This window comes from Apostichopus japonicus, chromosome 19 (genome assembly GCF_037975245.1).
Source record: "Apostichopus japonicus isolate 1M-3 chromosome 19, ASM3797524v1, whole genome shotgun sequence".
NCBI lineage: Eukaryota > Metazoa > Echinodermata > Holothuroidea > Aspidochirotida > Stichopodidae > Apostichopus > Apostichopus japonicus.
Window position 1 is genome coordinate 19,982,030 of NC_092579.1, and position 17,956 is coordinate 19,999,985.

Below are 17,956 nucleotides of genomic sequence, written 5' to 3' on the forward strand. Positions count from 1 at the left end.
CGGGAATCGTAAGTAGCAACGGTTGTTGCCCTCCTGGCGTCGGCCGCGATCGCGGCAGCCGCTTCCGAAAAGCCCCTCTGTCGAAGGGAAGTCCTGACAACTTCCACGCAACTAGTTGTAGCCCTTTGATGTCTGGGTGGATGAGGGTCCCCCGTCTTTGGGACAGCAGATGGGGCGTGTCCGGTAGGATCGCTGGGGTGTCCATTAGAAGTTGTAGGAGCTCCCCGAACCATGGTCTGCGGGGCCAGAAGGGGGCTATCAGTATGACTCTTCCTCTGGAGTGGCGGATCTTTCTCAGGACCTGGCCGATCATGCAGAGCGGCGGGAAGGCGTAAGCCTCCAGATTGTTCCATGGGAAGGACATGGCGTCGATGTGGTGCGCCCTGGGGTGGAATTGTCTGGAGCAAAAAATCTGGAGTTTGGTGTTCTCCGCCGTCGCAAACAGGTCCACCATTGGTTTGCCGAAGATTTCGAAGATCCTGTTGCATGTTTTCTGGGACAGTGCCCACTCGTTTGGGTCCATCTGTCCTCTGGATAGAGCATCGGCCATCACATTTAGTTTTCCGGCGATGTGGGACGCTCGTAATGTCATTCCGGAGTCCTTGGCTTTCATCAGGACTTCCCAGGTCAGCTGGCATAACCTCTCGGAGTGAGTGCCCCCCTGCCTGTTTATGTACGCTACCACGGTGGTATTGTCCGTGAAGACGGTGGTTACTGTATTTTTCAGGTGTTCGTGGAACGACTCTAGGGCCCGTTTGACAGCCAACATCTCTAGTGAGTTGATGTGCCATGACTTTTCTGCTGTGGACCACGTCCCCCAGGCTGTCAAGTTCTTCCAGTGGGCTCCCCACCCTGTCAATGAGGCGTCCGTCGTGACCGATGTGTTTGGCAAACTGGTGGTGAAGGGGACCCCTTGGTCCCAATTGCCTGTGTCGTGCCACCATTGTAGATGGGGGGTGATGTCTTCCGATCGGCGGATCGGCGCTGTCTGGTCCAGGGTTAGCAGGTTGGCCGTTTTCCGCAGGTGGAGTTGCAGCGGACGCATGCGTAGTCTGCATAATGTCACCACGTCGACCAGGCTGGACATTAGCCCCAGGGCTCGGAGCCACGTTCCTGTGGGTGACTCTTGTGACGATATGATCTGGGCTGTGGCCGCTCTGACTGCCTCTATCCTTTGTTCTGAGGGACTGGCTATGCCTGTGGTGAGGTCTAGTCTGGCCCCCAGGAACTGGATCGTCTGAGTTGGTGTTAGCTGGGATTTTGTTTGATTGATTATCCAACCCAGTTCCTGAAGGGTCTGCACCGTTTTCTGTACGTTGTGTGCCGCGCTGGACTTCGACTCTCCTACTATGAGCCAGTCGTCGAGGGAGGCGTACAGCGTTACTCCTTGTTTCCTGAGGTAGGCGATTACCGTTCCTGCCACTCTTGTGAAGACTCTTGGTGCCATAGACAGGCCGAACGGGAGTGACCTGAATGTAAATCTCCTTCCGGCGTATTGGAAGGCTAGGTACCGCTGGTGACGTGGATGTATTGGTATATGTAAGTAGGCGTCCTGTAGGTCTACGCTTGCCGCCCACATGCCCTTTCTGAGCAGGGGTAGGATTAAATTTAGGGTCTCCATACGGAAACGTTTTGGTTCTACGTAATTTTTGTTGAGGGGTTTTAGGTTCAAGATCGGGCGCCAAGACCCGTCCCGTTTTTGTGTTAGAAACAGGGAGGAGCGGAAGAGGGGTCCCGCCTCTCCCGACACCTCTACAATTGCCCGCTTTGCCAGCAAGGATGATACTTCCCCTTCTAGTGCTGCTTGTTGGACGGGGTCGGTGGGTATTGGAGTAGGTCTTCCCCCCTCCCCGGAGGGCGGGGCGGAGGTGAACTCTATCTTGTACCCTTGTGAGATCGTCTCCAATACCCACTTGTCCCCGCCCAAAATGTCCCATTGCTGGGTAAAAAGTGACAGTCTCCCCCCCACCTGCGGCGTTGCCGTGGTGAGGTGGGCACCCCTAGGGCCGGGCGGCAAATGGTGGTCTAGTGGAGGAGCGGTCGCCGTCCCGTCGGGTCGTCGCCGGGCTTCTGCCTGAGCCTCGTGTTCCCCACGGGCGAGGTGGTCGGCTAGTTGTTCCTCTTGATCTGCCCCGTGGGGTTCCTCTCATGGGTGTCCTGAGGGACGTTCCTCTGCCTCCTCTGGTTGGTCTGGATTCTCTTAGGCGGTGCGGTCTTGACCTGAATCTCTCAGAGGAGCGGAATTCCGATTTGGCTAATGTCTCTCTGCGTGAGACTTCCTCCTGGAGTTTTTGTTGGAAGCTACCAGCGAAGAGGTCGTCTCCCAAGGAGGGCAGGGCTGGCATTCTCTCCTTAGCTTCCACGGACGGCCAGCGGATGGAGGAGATGACGTTTTCCCTCCTGGCCTTGACTGAACGTATAGCGACTCTAGCAAACTGGTCGAAGGCCAGTCTCACAAGCGGTCCGAGGAGTAGTAAAAGTTGGCCTGCCTCATTTCTGGACACGTAGGTATCGTCCTGTGGAAGTTGTTGGTGATATCTCATCAGTACCTCCGCGGTCAGCATGAGAACAGAAGTAAACTTCATTCCGGAGCGTGCGGCCAGGTCGACATCAACTAGGAGCTAGCTCTAGCTTCTTCTGGCTAGGATTTTTGAAGATGTGTGAGGAGGAAGAGCCCTGCTCGGACCTTAGCTTTTCTCTAGCCTCCTGCGGTATGGTCGGGCATTTGAAAAGGGTTTTCCATGCTTCGTCTGGGACCCTGATGGCTCGTTCCGCTTTTGCCGGGAACGCGGTCCATCTCTTTTTGTCCGCGATAGCCTCGAACCTGTCATAACAGGAGGCGTCGACTGGGATGGTAGATTTCGGACGGGTAGAGGTCTCCCCTGTGGCTGTGAGTTTGGAAACTCGGGTCGGTTTAGTTGTCACTTCGGGAGTGTCTTCGAACCCAAGGTGTTTGCGGAAGATTTCTGCCACCCGCGTGGTTAGTTCCGGGGGTAAACTGCCTCCCGCCGTGGGAGCTTCCTCTTCCTCGAAGATGCCTGGGAACTCCTCTTCCAAAGGGTCGAACTCCGGGGGGACGTCAGAGTTGTCCTCCAGACCCGATAGATTTACGGAGGCTCTGCAGTCCAGAGTGTCCTCTCCGAGGGTGACTGCCTCCGGTTCCAGGGGGGGTTCCGGGACCGTAGTGGTCGTTGTAGCCGCTTTTTGGCTCCCGGCTTCTGTTTCTGCCTCGGCTCTCTGTTGTTCTCTCTCGAGGAGCGGCTTTAGGAGACCTGTCAATTGGGCTAGCCACGAGGGCTCTTCCTCGTGACGCTGTTTGTGTGTTCGATACCTCCTCTTAGCCCTACGGTATCCGTCATCGGAGGAGTCGGAAGACTGGTCTGATGCTGGCGACCATCCCCTCCTGGTACCTCGTCTGGGGGATCGGGACCGTGATCGTGTGCGGTCCCGTCTGGCCGGATTGCATGAGGGATTCCTTCCTCTGCTCTCTCGGTCGGGGATCCCAGCTGGGGATCGTGATGGCTGTGGTTCTCGGTCCCCGCTCCGGGACAGGCTCTGGTTGGACAGCGATCCTCCGGCCTCTGGCTCTCTGCTGTGCGCCCCGGAAGGAGCTCGGGTTGGGCTTGTCGGTGCCCGTGGCACCTGCCTCTCCGGCGGGTTATTTCTCTGCGACCCAGATTGGGAAGCCTTCTCGGTGCCGGCGAGGCCGGACTTTTTCTTGGGCACTTTTCTCTTGGCCGGAGCCTTGCCCTTGTCTTTGCCTTTCCCCTTGGTCATGACTGATCCGGACGTCGCCGGGACCGTGGGAGGCACTTTCTCTCTCTCTTTCTCTTTCTCTCTCTCCTTCTCTTTCTCTCTCTTTCCCTTTCTCTCCTTCTTCCTCGGCCCCTACTGGGCCCCTCTCCAACACCTCTCCTTCTTCTTCCTCTCCTAACTGTGCTCGGTCTCCCGTTGTTCGGGACCCACTGGGGTTGGGGAGCAGGTCGAGTTTATCCTGAAGTTTGCTTCTCTGGCCTGCTAGCCAGGTATCAATGTCTAGCCATTGGTTGGGGGTGAAGTTGATACACACTAGGCAGGGGTCCCTCCTCGTACACGTACGGCACTTGGGACAGAGATCGTGCTCATCCCAGGCCCTCCCTGGCCGGAACATAGAGCAGTGAACGCACTTCAACTGACTTCTGGACATGACTGAAAAACCCCGGTTAAGGAAGAAAAAATCTAACAAAACGATAGGAGAGGGAAGCTAAAAGGGGGAGAGAAGCAATAAGATCTGTGGGAAAACACACTAGGCTTAACACCGTGCCTCGGCTAGAGGCCCGCGGCTTACAATGGTAACAGTTAGGCCTAAGCCGACCCACAAATGTCTAACTAACTAGCAAGTTAACGAAGGGCAGGGAGGAGAGAAGGCAATGAAATAACAAAAATAACGAATAATGAAGGCAGGAGAATTAAAGTGAACAACAAAAAGTGAACAACTAAACAGTGGGTGAGGGAAAAACGTGATAGCGTGTGTAGCCTAAAAAGGCGGGAACTAGCGTAACTACGGTAAACAAATCGCAGAACTGCTACCCACGCGAGTATTCTGCACAGAAAAAACGGCGCGAGCGCCGCTAACAAAAACCAGCCCTAAAAAACCTCCCAAGAATAGGAAAAGGATACTTATCGGGCTGCAACGGTTAGAAATGCTTCAGCAAACAGTAGGTGGAAAAAATTTCCGATTCTAGGAACCAAAATTGGACAGAAATCGATGGAATAATATCCGCTCGAAAATAACGATGTAGACGCTTTGGTTGGTAGAATGAGAAGGATGGGCAGTGACCCGTGAAGCCGGGTCACAGAGGGTGCACAGTGTTAAAAGGTTACCAGGACATTCTAGGCGCGGTAGAATGAGGGTGCTAAGGTTGTGGCGAGACAGGTAAGCGAGGAGCGAAGTAAATATTTTATTATCAGTCGCTGCTTATACAGTTATATATGGAACGCGAAAAGGACCACAACATATGATGATGTTAATGATGATCTAATTTTATACGATCATGTACTGAAAACTTACGATCATGTACTAGAAATACACGATCATGTACTAAAAATTTACGATCATGTACCAAACATATACGATCATGTACTAAAAGTATACGATCATGTTCTTAACATATACCATCATGTACTACAAACGTACTATGTCCATCAAAACAAATACGATCATGTACTAATAATGTTATGTTTAAAAAAAGTGGTGTCTGCATACGCGTATGTATATTCATATGTGGCGTATGCATACGGGGATGAATATTCAATATAAAGTCATTAAGAACTATTAGGGGCGGGGCTTCGGTATCAACTTTGATATTCCTAGGGACACTTATATATGGATATTCATACGCATATTCAAACAACAATAATGGATATTCATACGCCACTTTTTTGTAACTTGCGCTTTTTCATCATCATCACAAGTTTTCAGTACATGATTGTATATGTTTTGATGTACATCTTAGTTTTTAAGTACATCATCGTATATGTTTTGATGTTCATCTTAGTTTTATAGTACATCATCGTATATGTTTAGTACATGATCGTAAGTGTTTTAGTACATGAACGTATAAAATTAGATCATCATTAACATCATCATATGTTGTGGTCCTTTTTGCGTTCCTTAGTTATAGTAGTTTATTTACACATAAACTAGACAGGGTGAGTCAAAAGTTACCACATGGAAACACATCCTGCTGCTTGAAAATGAATTTAAAGGGGGAATTTATGAGAGAATAAAAAGTTTTATAGAGTAAAAATTCCCATTTCGAAGTCCTAGATATTGTAACCTAGTCCACAGTACAAAAAATATATTAAAAATATATATTTATTTTCTTTGTATGTGCCCAGGGGCGTAGCGAGCAGGGGGGTGTGGGGGGGTGTCACACCCCCCAATAATTTGGTCGCTGTCGACAAATTTTGAGTCTGTCGGCAAAAGGAGAAAAGGTGAAGAGAGCGGAAGGGGAAGAAAGAAGGAAAGCTGAATAGAGAAAAGGAGAACGGGAGATTCTTCCGTGCCAAATTTGACTTAAAATATGCACCAGATTGCATCTAAGGACGTTTCAAAACTAAAAATTTTCCAAAGGGGAGGGGGACACCTCCTCCCCTTAGACCCCTCCCCCATTTCAGTCACCACTTCCAGATCTGTCGGCAAATCAAATTTGACTTAAAATATGCACCAGATTGCATCTAAGGACGTTTCAAAACTAAAAAATTTCCAAAGGGGAGGGGGACACCTCCTCCCCTTAGACCCCTCCCCCATTTCAGTCACCACTTCCAGATCCGTCGGCAAATCAAATTTGACTTAAAATATGCACCAGATTGCATCTAAGGACGTTTCAAAACTAAAAAATTGCCAAAGGGGAGGGGGACACCCCCTCCCCTTAGACCCCTCCCCCCATTTCAGTCACCACTTCCAGATCCGTCGGCAAATCAAATTCTCCACACCCCCCCAACAAAAAACCCTTCGCTATGCCCCTGTATGTGCCACATGAGTTTTCCTTAAAATTATGTTTTAAGTCAGATCTTTTTTACTTGTTTTTTATAATACTTGAAACATCGTTAAGTTATCACAGGATGCTGGCCAAGAAAATTATGCTTTGACCACCTGAAAATGCGCAATGATTGAAATTTTGGCAAGTGACTCGGGGGTTAGTTTTTAAAACCTCTGTTTCATTCATTTGCCTTGACAAGACTTATGCAATATTATGAAGGCTACCTTTGCAAACCTTTTTATATAGGAAGTAAATTTCTGGTTCACCAAGTTTATGCTTTTAAACTAGTATTCGATCGATTATATGATAATCGGTTATTACCGATTACCGATTAGTCCATGTGACAATCGGGCCTATGCTGCTTACCGATTATTTCATCGTTTTCATGGAACTGGCCTAATATATGAGTAAGTGTGATGCATGATTACCAACTACTAGGCCAATACAATCAAAGATGTAAATGAACGACTTAACGTTCCACACTAAAGCAAATAAAGAACACTGTAATACATACATGGGGCGCTGTAACGTTTATAACGACGAGTCGCAATATTGCAATCCCACCACAACACAATAAATGGCAGTGCTGTACAGACTACAGAAGGGGCAAAATAGTAGCCATTGGCTACGAAATGCAAAAAAAAAAGTTAGGGCCAGCTTTTACAACTGGTATTATAACCATTACCAGTGTTACAACTCCAACCTAAATAAAGTGAAAAGCAGACCGAACAGAAATCAAATATTCGTAAATATATAATCTGATATGAAAAATAAAATAACCCTGGGCGTTTGCTTCAAGTTTTCAATGATTACCAACTGTGAGGGAAAACTTCCGATCGAACGTTGTTTCAAACGATTATACACAGTAGGTCAATGGCCCTTCTCCATTGACTTAAAGTACATGTGAGAGAAATCACATACTTAAGTCCCATTGACTTTGTCGCTGGAAAACAGAATTGCTTTACAGTAGTCAGGTGCGTGAGTTCAGTTACTGAATTGAAAGGGGTTATTTTAGCACGTATGGTACATGCGCACAGGGAAAAAATTGCTTTGTGTTTTTCGCAAAAATATGCTTAAGTGTGTTTGCCTAATCACAAAATACTGTAATGCAGTAGAACAACTGAGGACTGATTTTAGGCGTATTTGCCACCTTGGTTTCCTCATTTTATCGCATTTGTAAAATCTTGGGCGCATTTGCGAACTGAACAGTTATGAGGCTCAACCGTTCTCTAGCCAGACTAGCCTACTGTACGTAGAACTCACAATGAGCAAAGCCTAATGTTATTGTTTTAAACTTTCCAGTTTTCACGTATGGTGAAACGGCCAAAGTGGTTAAAAAGTCTATTGATTTGGAGTTTTATTTAGTCAAGACAATAAATCTTTCTTATCAATCGTTAAACATGGATAACAGAAGGCTTTCTTAGATGCCAGAAGCGAACTGAAAAAAATAATAATTACGTCGTCACCCTAAGCTTATCGCGAGTATACTGTATGATGTTAACTGCCAAAACTTGATAGTACAATCTCGCGTGAAGAACTTGCGATACAATTACACTGTAGATGAGCGCACCTTCCCGGATTTGAATAGCATTGAATCGAATGATCTACATTCTTTCCCCACTGTGGTTGTGGTGAAACAAAAGCGGGGAAAATACAATCCTTTATGTGGAACGTAATAATCGGTTCCGCATAATCGGTAGCCCAATGGATTTGCCGATATGACGATTATTTACCAATTGTCCGATAATCGACCCGATGCCGATTAATTAACCGATTATCGGTCAAACACTTCTTTTTAACTATGACTTACTTTTCCTTTCTTTTTCGTTACTGGAGTTTCAATTGAATATTTGCCTGCAGACATTTGATTGGCCTGAAAGGCAGTTATTTACGATGCTAATCAGCTACCATGTGCATGAAGCAGAATGGCTTATTACTTAAACTTCACTAATTCAGGTGGCAATCCAAAGTTTTCTATACCAATCTCATGGGTCATATACAGTATATATCCGATGAACTTCCTGGACTAATTGTTTGAACGAGAACCATTTGTCTGTGTTAACAAATCTATTGGTCATGTTTTGGACAGTTCGTTTGTGAGATCTCTGTAAATGGTACAATGTTTTGACTATAAAAATTAAAAAAAAAAAACTTTTCCATGATTGTGTGATTACTAAGTACACATTAGTACCAAACACAATTTGTCTAGACCTATGTAGTGGAATGCATACTGCCGGCTCAATATAACACGATATGAGCTGAGAGAGCTAAAGATAAAAACATCGCTACCATGGTTACTACAACTCAACCACCTGTAACCCTCAATAAAGACACTCTCACAGATTCTCATGAAAAACAAAACCAACTTATCCTTGCCTGTCATAGCATCATGCCACTTGAATCTCAAACTGTCACATGAAAGTTACCAATGCTTTTAATCACACCCTTGAGAATTGGTTTCCTTACTTCCAGTTTCTTACAGGGTTTTTGATCGGAATATCAATAAGGTAAACGGCAAAGCCATTTATGGCATGAATCGAACTAGTGATCTCTGGATTACTAGCCCATCCCTCTCCAAATTAGCTATCCAACCCCTTTGTTGGTGGCAATAACTATATGAGACCTTTTTTTTTTTTTTTTTTTGCTGGGGGCACCAGTTAGAAGCCCATTGTAAGCCTTGACTACACTGTGTAACCAGGGATCAGCCCTCAGTTTCATTTCATACAACCTAGAAATCTGCAGGGAAGGGATATCACAAGAGAGTAGGCTTGTAGCCGGCCCAGCTGTCACTGGTTTCAATCCTGTTCTAGCCATAAATTTCTTTGCTCTTGTCCATTATAAATTTTTTTTTCCAGTTTTCTATTATTCAATTACTTAAATAACGATATTAATTTGAACGTACGATGTCAGGAATAATTGATCCAGTACGGCATCAAAGTTGCTATACAAGTTCAAAGGAACCGTAGTATTTGAAAAAAAAAAGAAAAAAGGAACTAAGTAATAAGTATATATATGTAGAGAGCCAAGCTAAGCTGCATCTTGCATTGGGCTACAGTATAACTTTTGTGTCCCTTTCAACCCAATCAGCTACGATGTAGTATTTCTGCCCCCAAATCTGAAAAGTCCAAAATCTTACGAAAATGTATTTCTAAAATGGGCTCCTGGCACTTTGGCTGTACCCTTATACAGAATTGATCACCTGATAAATCAAACACAAAAAATTGTTTGTTTACCATACCTTTATGTAAACAATGTTTTTTTTTAACTTTTTGTCAATTGCAAAACCTTTGAACTTAGTACCCATCTTAATCATTTCCAGTTGGGATTTTAGCTCAGTTCAGATAACCTTCCTCGTAACACTATTTTTCATATCTCCAATCTGTATGTATGTTACCACATACAAATACAAACTAATAATACAGACCTGCATAAAGATTATGCAAAGTTTGTATGGACAGGAATGGAAAACCTACCAAGGTGAATTTTGTGTTGCCTGAAATCTAGATTATTAACAATATTTCTCTTACTCTCATTATAAGTTATGTATTACTGTAATGACGTGTGTTAACATACTAGTACAGAAATATGTACACTTTACTGTGAACTACCAGTCAAGTAAGAAATTAAGACTAAGAGACACCTATTGGAAAAGTACTTAAATATGTACTTAAGTGTGTACTTTAAATACTTATAAGAGATGTTTAATCGTACTATTAAAGATATGTAGGGGCAGGTCCATTATTTTAAAATAAAGGTGTGCCCCTGAGGTCCTTGCAGCCGACTCCCATGTTAGGGGGGGGAGGGAGGGGAGGTGGGGTTTTGGGATGCCTGGACCCACACAGGTTATAACAGGTGTGTAGACATACCAGTCAAGCTGAGTTACATGTGAGGTACACTTACTTGTAAAATGTACAGATGTATATTTCACTTACTTTACAGACAACGAGAAATCCCCTTGGCAACTTTCACTTTCCCTCATGAGAAAGGCACCGTTGTGCAACTCTTGAAGAAGCATATCCTCGGCACGCTTCCTGGATATCTTCCCGAAAAACCAACTGTGGACACCAAAACGAACAAAAGAATCTGTCTATATGCAATATCTACAGATAAAGGGGGGGCATACACATGCAAATTCATGTCACATGGGTTCACCCTTTCAAACACGCATTTAAATTACTTACTTAAGTATAGTTCGTAGCACGTTTTTTCCCTTCACCAAAAGAAAAACAAGAAGAGGTACAAGGATTAAATGTATTAGAAGATCCAGCTATCCTTGTTTCTATTGCAACTGGGTAGTTCTCCCCAACCTCCCATACTCAATCCCCCCCCCACCCGGCCTCCTCCCCTGCAAAATAAAATGATCTAAGAATGCCTTTTCCTGAAACATTAGTTCATAATGTACCACTTCTTGGCCTAGCCTCCACTTCCCCCCCCTGCCCGACCCCCGTAACACACATGTAAATAACCATTATAATTATAATTTACAGGTACAGTATAAATGACAGGTTATATAGACGAAAATAGACTCCAATTGTGGTATAATTCACCATGTAACTGAAAATACGACCAGCTTACTATTCACTACTTAAATTTGCCTCTTAATCGCTGAAAAACGGTATTTGATTCACTGTACTCTTTACGAAAGTAATTCCGAAACATTACTGGTTTGGATATTTACTAGTGACGAGCTTACTAAAATCGCTGTAGGAAATCCAGACAAACCCCCCCCCCCCCCCCCGATTTTGTCACTTTGGATGGGAGAATGAGAAGGAAGGGAATTGACCGGAGGGGCCAGTCATAGAGGGCGCACAGTGTTAAAAGGTTATCAGTTCATTCTAGACATGGTAGAAAGAGGTGCTAAGGTTATGGGGAGACAGGTAAGGGAGGATCGAAGTAAATCCTTAATGCCAAATTTGATAATACTATTAAATAACGTAACATATGAATCGTTTTTTGGTGAAAGTTACGCAGAAATACTTTTTGAAAGATTTCACATATGAATTACATTTGCCAATAGTTGCCTCCTCAGAACACTAATCAGAGAGATACCCTCACCATAAATATCTCACATTTGTAAAGTATGAGTCATATCAAGTTAAAATTTTCAGCCAGTGTAAAACTTTACATACATCCTCCTTGTAGCCTGGAAAGACCTAATGCATTTATAAATTAATATATATCATACATTCTAAGCTGTGCATAAAAAGGCCATCACAATACAAACATTTCAATAAAATATGTGAATTGTGATATATTTACTTATGGAGGGGTAGGATAGGGGTGACAAATAATGTGCCTGAAGTCTTTGTGCAATAATGGTGGTCCAAAAAGGGTTATTCTCTGCAAAATCTGGCAGTTATCAAAAGGTTTTTGTTTTTTGGGTCGGTGGTAATTTTTTTAAACCCTTCTCGGAATGTTAATATAATGAAAAATCTTCCGCAATTTCCCAATCCCCAATCGCTGTGTTTGTATTAAAAAAAAAATGAACCACAGAAATATATTTTTGTGCGGTGCGTGTAAGTAAATTACATCAAATTCCCCAAAATTCAATATCAACAGCACCGCATAGATATATACCGATGGAAATATTATAAACCTAATATCCTAGTTGCAATGAATATTTCATGCGAGCTTTAATGACTAGGATTCCAGATTTTTTTCTCTCTCTTTTCTCTTTCTGTTCGATGCATTTGATTTATCTGTGGGTCATTAAATATTCACGACTTCCGCAAGCTCATCAAGTTCTTCTTCCTGTGATTCAATTTCCTGGCCTGCATTTAACACATATTTACAATATGTTTTTTTTTTGGCAATTGAAAAAAAAATCTCACTCACCAACTGAAAGATCTAGCCAAACCTTATAAACGACATGCTTTTGAATAGATAGTTACAACGAAGGAATCGGATAAGCATAACATACTATTAAGGAATCAAAGTTGATCATAGAGAACTGTGTAGCAGCATCAGGAGAAGATCACTTTAATGTTTGCTTTTCATCTTTAATTTTGTTTTTATATCAAACAGGGAGGGAAAAAAAACAAACTGTTCTTTTGGATACACAACATACAAAGAAGGGAATTTTCTGCTTTCTTCAAAGGAGCTGGTTGCCTAACTTTTCCGAATTGTATTCCACTGGCCTCTCAGAAGTGCCTTGTATTAAACGAAAGCAAAAACTTTGCAAAACGAATCAAAAAGGCATAAAACTCTGAATTTTAAACTTATTGTTACTGTACAGTGAGAGTTTGCACAATTATACTCTCTCAATATTATAACATTTCATCCAAACTCTACCTTTATTAACAATGATACATGGAAGCAAATCAAATGAATATAAGAAGTCAATATAGAAGTACAAATTCTTTAAATTTGACTGTTCTAGTCAGTGGCGGAGCTGAGCTAGGGTTATTGGTCAGAGGGGGCGAGAATGGTCTGTAGGGGCGCTTTTGACACTATCTAAGCGGAGCACCACCACAGGTTGGCGCGGAGCATACAGAAATTTTTTGAGTAAAGATACTCCCTAGATCGCCGGAAATGACCCTTTCTGGGCCTTGCTTATTTGCAGATAAACGAAGAATAAATAGGTGTCATCGCCATTTTGTCAGAAAATTACACCAACAAAATGTGACAAATGTCAATAGGTATTTGAGAGCGCAATAAAAAAGTCAATAATCGCAATAAAAGTAAAAAGTGGTAAAAGCTGAAAAGGGCGCCAGCAGTCCATTTGAGTCCGTCAGGGGGGCATCCGCCCCCTCTGACTGTATTAACGCTCCGCCACTGATACATGGAAGCAAATCAAATGAATATAAGAAGTCAATATAGAAGTACATATTCTATAAATTTGACTATTCTAGTGCAATAGGCGTAGGAGGCGGGGGGGGGGCTGGGGGGGGCTGCAGCCCTGCCAACCAAAAAATTTTGTGAAAATTCGGGCAATATGGTGATAATTTTTCGGGCACCTACTGAAAGAAAAAAAATTTGCAATGTGTTTTTCTCAATGGTTAAACTGATATTATTATTATCATCATTATTGTAACGTCTTCCCAAATAATCATAACCAATATGGAAGGGTAATAACACGGCAAATGATTGTGTATTATTGGCATACAATGTAATAACCGATGCATGCCTATATTATATGCACATTAACATGTTGAACGCGCTTGGAGCGCGCACAAAATTTTGGTTATATTTTTTGGGCAAGTCGTTACAGCCCCCCAAATCAAATTGGGCTCCTACGCCTATGTCTAATGCTGAACGATTCAAACGTATATACTCACTCGTGCGGTTTTAATTGGACGTAGTTCTTCGGGATGAAGCCCTCTTTGCCATCTAACTCTGCTTTGTACCAGTACTGATCGACACTTTTATTCAAGATCTGTTACACGAAAACATTCAAACTGGTTTGAAAACAGTAGTTATCAAGTGTCACAGTTATAATACTCACATATATATACTGTACTCATACAGTTCATGTGTAAGCTAATTTTATGGAAAAAAAAGAAACTTTGTCATGACTCTCTTCCCCGCCTCTCTCTTCCTAAACTGCGAGAAGTTAAACTGGGGATGTGAGCCCTAGTTACTTTATTTATAGAGTAATGTAATTTATGAATCCCACCCCCCCCCCCCCACATCCCATCCTTTCAGTAGTGTATTATGCTGGACATTTAATGGCAAGTGAGTTTGTTAATGGGAGCCAAGTAGGGGGGTAGGAAGCTTCCAAAAAGTGGGGGGGGGGCACAACATCAGAGGGGCAGTTTCTCATTCCACAACCACCACTCTTAAGCCGATACACACCGGCCATATCACTTAAATACATGTGATGTGTAAGTATGCTATCAATACTATTATGGTGCACATGAAAATAAAATATTAAAATTAACAAAAGCTTAAGATATCCAAAAGATAGTTCATCATCAAAGGGACACATTTTATTTGCCAGTATTTTGGGACAAAGTGGAGGGGCACGGCTCCTACCCCCCCTGGAGCCAAGGGATTTCAAGAACTGACCTACTAAAGACATGACAGAAACAAAAAGAAGAGAGTATGTGTTAAATTGGGATGTGATCCCCCTGAGTTACTTCATTTCCAGGGTAACGTATCTTCTGAACCTCACCCCCCTCCCTTCCATCCCATCCTCCGACCCACGAGAGGAAAGGTTATATCTATAGAGATCACAATAAACCAATATGGCAGGATAGCTATTAGCTAAGTGCAGGACTTGCATTATCTAGTTCAAGGGTTAGAATCCTTTTCCAACCAAAATATACTTGTTTTGTACTTTCAAATTTGTTGACAATTTCCCATCAAATTTACTGCCAGTAAGTATGTGGATATACTTTATAAGGCCAGTTGTGGGCACTGTTTAATACAGTAGGCTGGACTTTTTAATGGCAAGTGACTGTCTGTTAATGGGAGCCAAGGGATTTCAAGAACTAACTGACCTACAGACATGAAAAACAAAAGAAAAAGAGTAAAATACACATGTTGGGTACAGTAATTTACGTTTCTTAATATATTCTGCAGCAGGGCTTCTTCATGCAAAGCGTGAAAAAATGTAAACGTCACATTTCATTCGTTCTCTGATGATTCTTCCTGCATTTTGAGTCGTCCAAGCGTCTCATTTAACTTCCTTCATACTTAAATGTATGTATTCTATTAAAAGTATTATTCATAGAGACTTGACATATATGTAACATCAAACCAGGCGCAACACAATATAACAGAGACAATATCATATATACATTTAGATTAGGGACAATGTTTGTCTCTAGGATGAGCATATACTGTACAGTATATATGTTTTAATATGTTTATATATATATAAATATATATATATATATATATATATATATATATATATATGTTTATATATATATATATATATATATATATATATATACAAGCATTTTATATGCGACTTCACTCAATAGGAAAGATGCAAGCAAGTTTTATTGCCAGAAAACTGCAAGCTTTAGACTGTAACTTTGGACGTGCACTTCAGCTACTGCTGCTATAAAATGAATTTATGGTGTTTACACAGTGCTCTCACATTTTCTATAGAGCTGTATGCATAATGTATATATATATATATATATATATATATATATATACATACTGGTATGCACTAGGCCGTACTATGTACAGAAAATATCTCATATTTTGATAACCCGTAGACTGTTTTGAGAAGCTAATAGAACTCTAACGGTCAGAACAAATACCTTCGCTTACTGTACATGACTTCCTCTGAGGCTAACTGAACACAAATTCTTTAAGAATAATATGTATCGATCCAGTAGGTGTATAGCTGATACAAAGAACATTGGGGGTGGGGGGGGGAGTGGGATGGCAGTATGAAATGCTCAATCCACATCTGCAAATTAAACATAATTGAATGTTTTCATTTGATACCTTGAACCTCTGCCACAACCACACACAAGATAGACAGACGTGAACAATCGAAGGTAAAAAAAATCTATTCCACCCCACCTCTCCCCCCCCCCCCCAACCACCCTTTCTCACCTTCACTCAGGTCTTGCATGGTTACATTTACTTCAAGGAACAACATAGCAAAAGCTCAGAAGAATTCAAAGTGTCATGTGATCCTTAAGTTAGGACCACTTACTGTAGGTCCCGTTGGAAGTCTTAAGACCTGTTGCCAATTTTCATGAGGGGTGAAAACATCATAAATTTCACGATGCAAAATGGTAGAAGGGTGATAAAATGATCTCCTACTGTAATAAGTAACATCAAACAAGGTCTCACCTTCATTATCTCACCCTGACGAAAGGACATCTCATCCTCCTCTGTGGATGTGAAGTCATGTAGTGCCACTGCCTCTACCATTGTGACTGACAGGCTGTATGAAAAAGGACAAATTTAACAAGAAATCTGAGTTTAAAGTGATTTTGCTGAAATCAAAGATTGGTTTAATAGGGACATTGTTTAATGTCTTTAAGTTTTAAGGAACTGTGTCTGATGAAGAATTGCAATTCATGGCACGTTTTGAAATTTCAGACGACCGTCCAGGTTTTCACCTGAAACAGTTTTGAAGTGGTTTCTTAATTAGAAAGGACATTAATATTATTGAATCCCTTTGATGATATAATGGTCAAATCTTCTACCGTTGAAAATCTCAGGTTGGTATTTTGATACGTATCACATAATCACACACTATGCAAATTCCAGAGTATTTGCAAACAGATTTAGACTTTTTCTCCTTGTTATTTGAAATGTATTTAATATACTCGCACCTACTGTAACTTATGAAATGTTAATTGGATTTCTAGTAAGCCGGATATGGAGTTCTAGAAATTAAACCACTGGCTAACGAATGCATGGGCTCATAAAATCCAGGGGCCAAAAATCAAATTTCCACTGGCATTTTACTTGAATCAGTACACACGTTAGTTACTGGGGTCTGACCACATTTACACTAAACAACTCAAAGTCGGACCAAGGGGGTGGGGGCGGGGGTGCATGTTGAACCCCTAACACTGGGTCTAATGTTAAATAGGACTCTACTGTAATACAATTTGTCATCATACCATACATGGCGAAGACCTGCCACATTGAACAAAACTCGCACAGAGAGTAAATTTATGTGAGTACCGTGTACACATGACACTACGTACAGTAGTTAGTGCATTGATGAATGGTGAATGCTCAACATGAAAAGGAAACTTGGGTCCTTTATTCCATGAAGGGAACAATAGAAGGCAAGTTAATGACTCACTTTACATCTAAAATTAACATTAACATGTATTCCATTCATCAGTTTTAGTTTTACGATACAATATAAATATGCAAATTATCAACGATGTATAGCGCAATGAATATAAGGTTGAGCCTCTGGAAACAGATAAAGCGCTTTGGGGAACTTTTGCTTTCAAAACACTGTAAAAACCCATTGAAATAAATGATGCATGTATATAGTGTAATCAACTCTATACACAGAGCACATGTACAAGTGTGCTCACAAAAGAAATTTCACGTACTGTATGGACTTATTGTACAGTACTTAAAAAAAGTGAAAGAAAACAAAAGATTTCATGGTCGGAAATTAAACCATAAATTCTATGCTGTATGGGTTGATCAAGTAGACAAAGTAGTTTACTGTAGTTAATGCATATATAAGACAAACAGGGTTACTGCACAATAATTTAGTATTGTAGATGCTTTTCAGATCCACATACAGTAACTATAAGTAGAATGCTCACAAGATGCCACCTTGTTGTACAATGATATTTAAAACAGCACTACAGTATGTTTTGAAGGTTTTAAGTCAAAGGATTTACTGTGACACAGATTCACCAAGTTACTGTAGTTATATCTTCTGCTTACTCCTAAACTACTGTACCTCTCAGTGCTTTTCTAAAACAAAGAAAGTTACACATGTCTACGAAAGATCCCTTACTGTACCACACATGATGTAC

At 42.1% G+C, this 17,956-nt stretch overlaps 1 protein-coding gene across 6 annotated transcripts in view; it reads right to left on the reverse strand.

The window, feature by feature from the left end:
• The window catches only part of LOC139960256 (growth factor receptor-bound protein 2-like), a 71,047-nt gene that overhangs the window by 11,193 nt on the left and 41,898 nt on the right, over positions 1-17,956 (reverse strand). For 2 of the 6 annotated variants that reach the window (XM_071958465.1, XM_071958464.1), the window contains exons 2-4: positions 16,287-16,380; positions 13,802-13,899; positions 10,457-10,579 (exon numbers count right to left, since the gene is read on the reverse strand). The exons of 2 other annotated variants lie outside the window; for them this stretch is intronic. In XM_071958465.1, coding sequence (XP_071814566.1) covers positions 10,457-10,579; positions 13,802-13,899; positions 16,287-16,367 — 302 coding nt within the window. In that variant the 5' untranslated portion in view covers positions 16,368-16,380. The remainder of the gene's footprint in view (positions 1-10,456; positions 10,580-13,801; positions 13,900-16,286; positions 16,381-17,956) is intronic. 2 more of the 6 variants (XM_071958467.1, XM_071958466.1) reach the window with 1 other exon arrangement.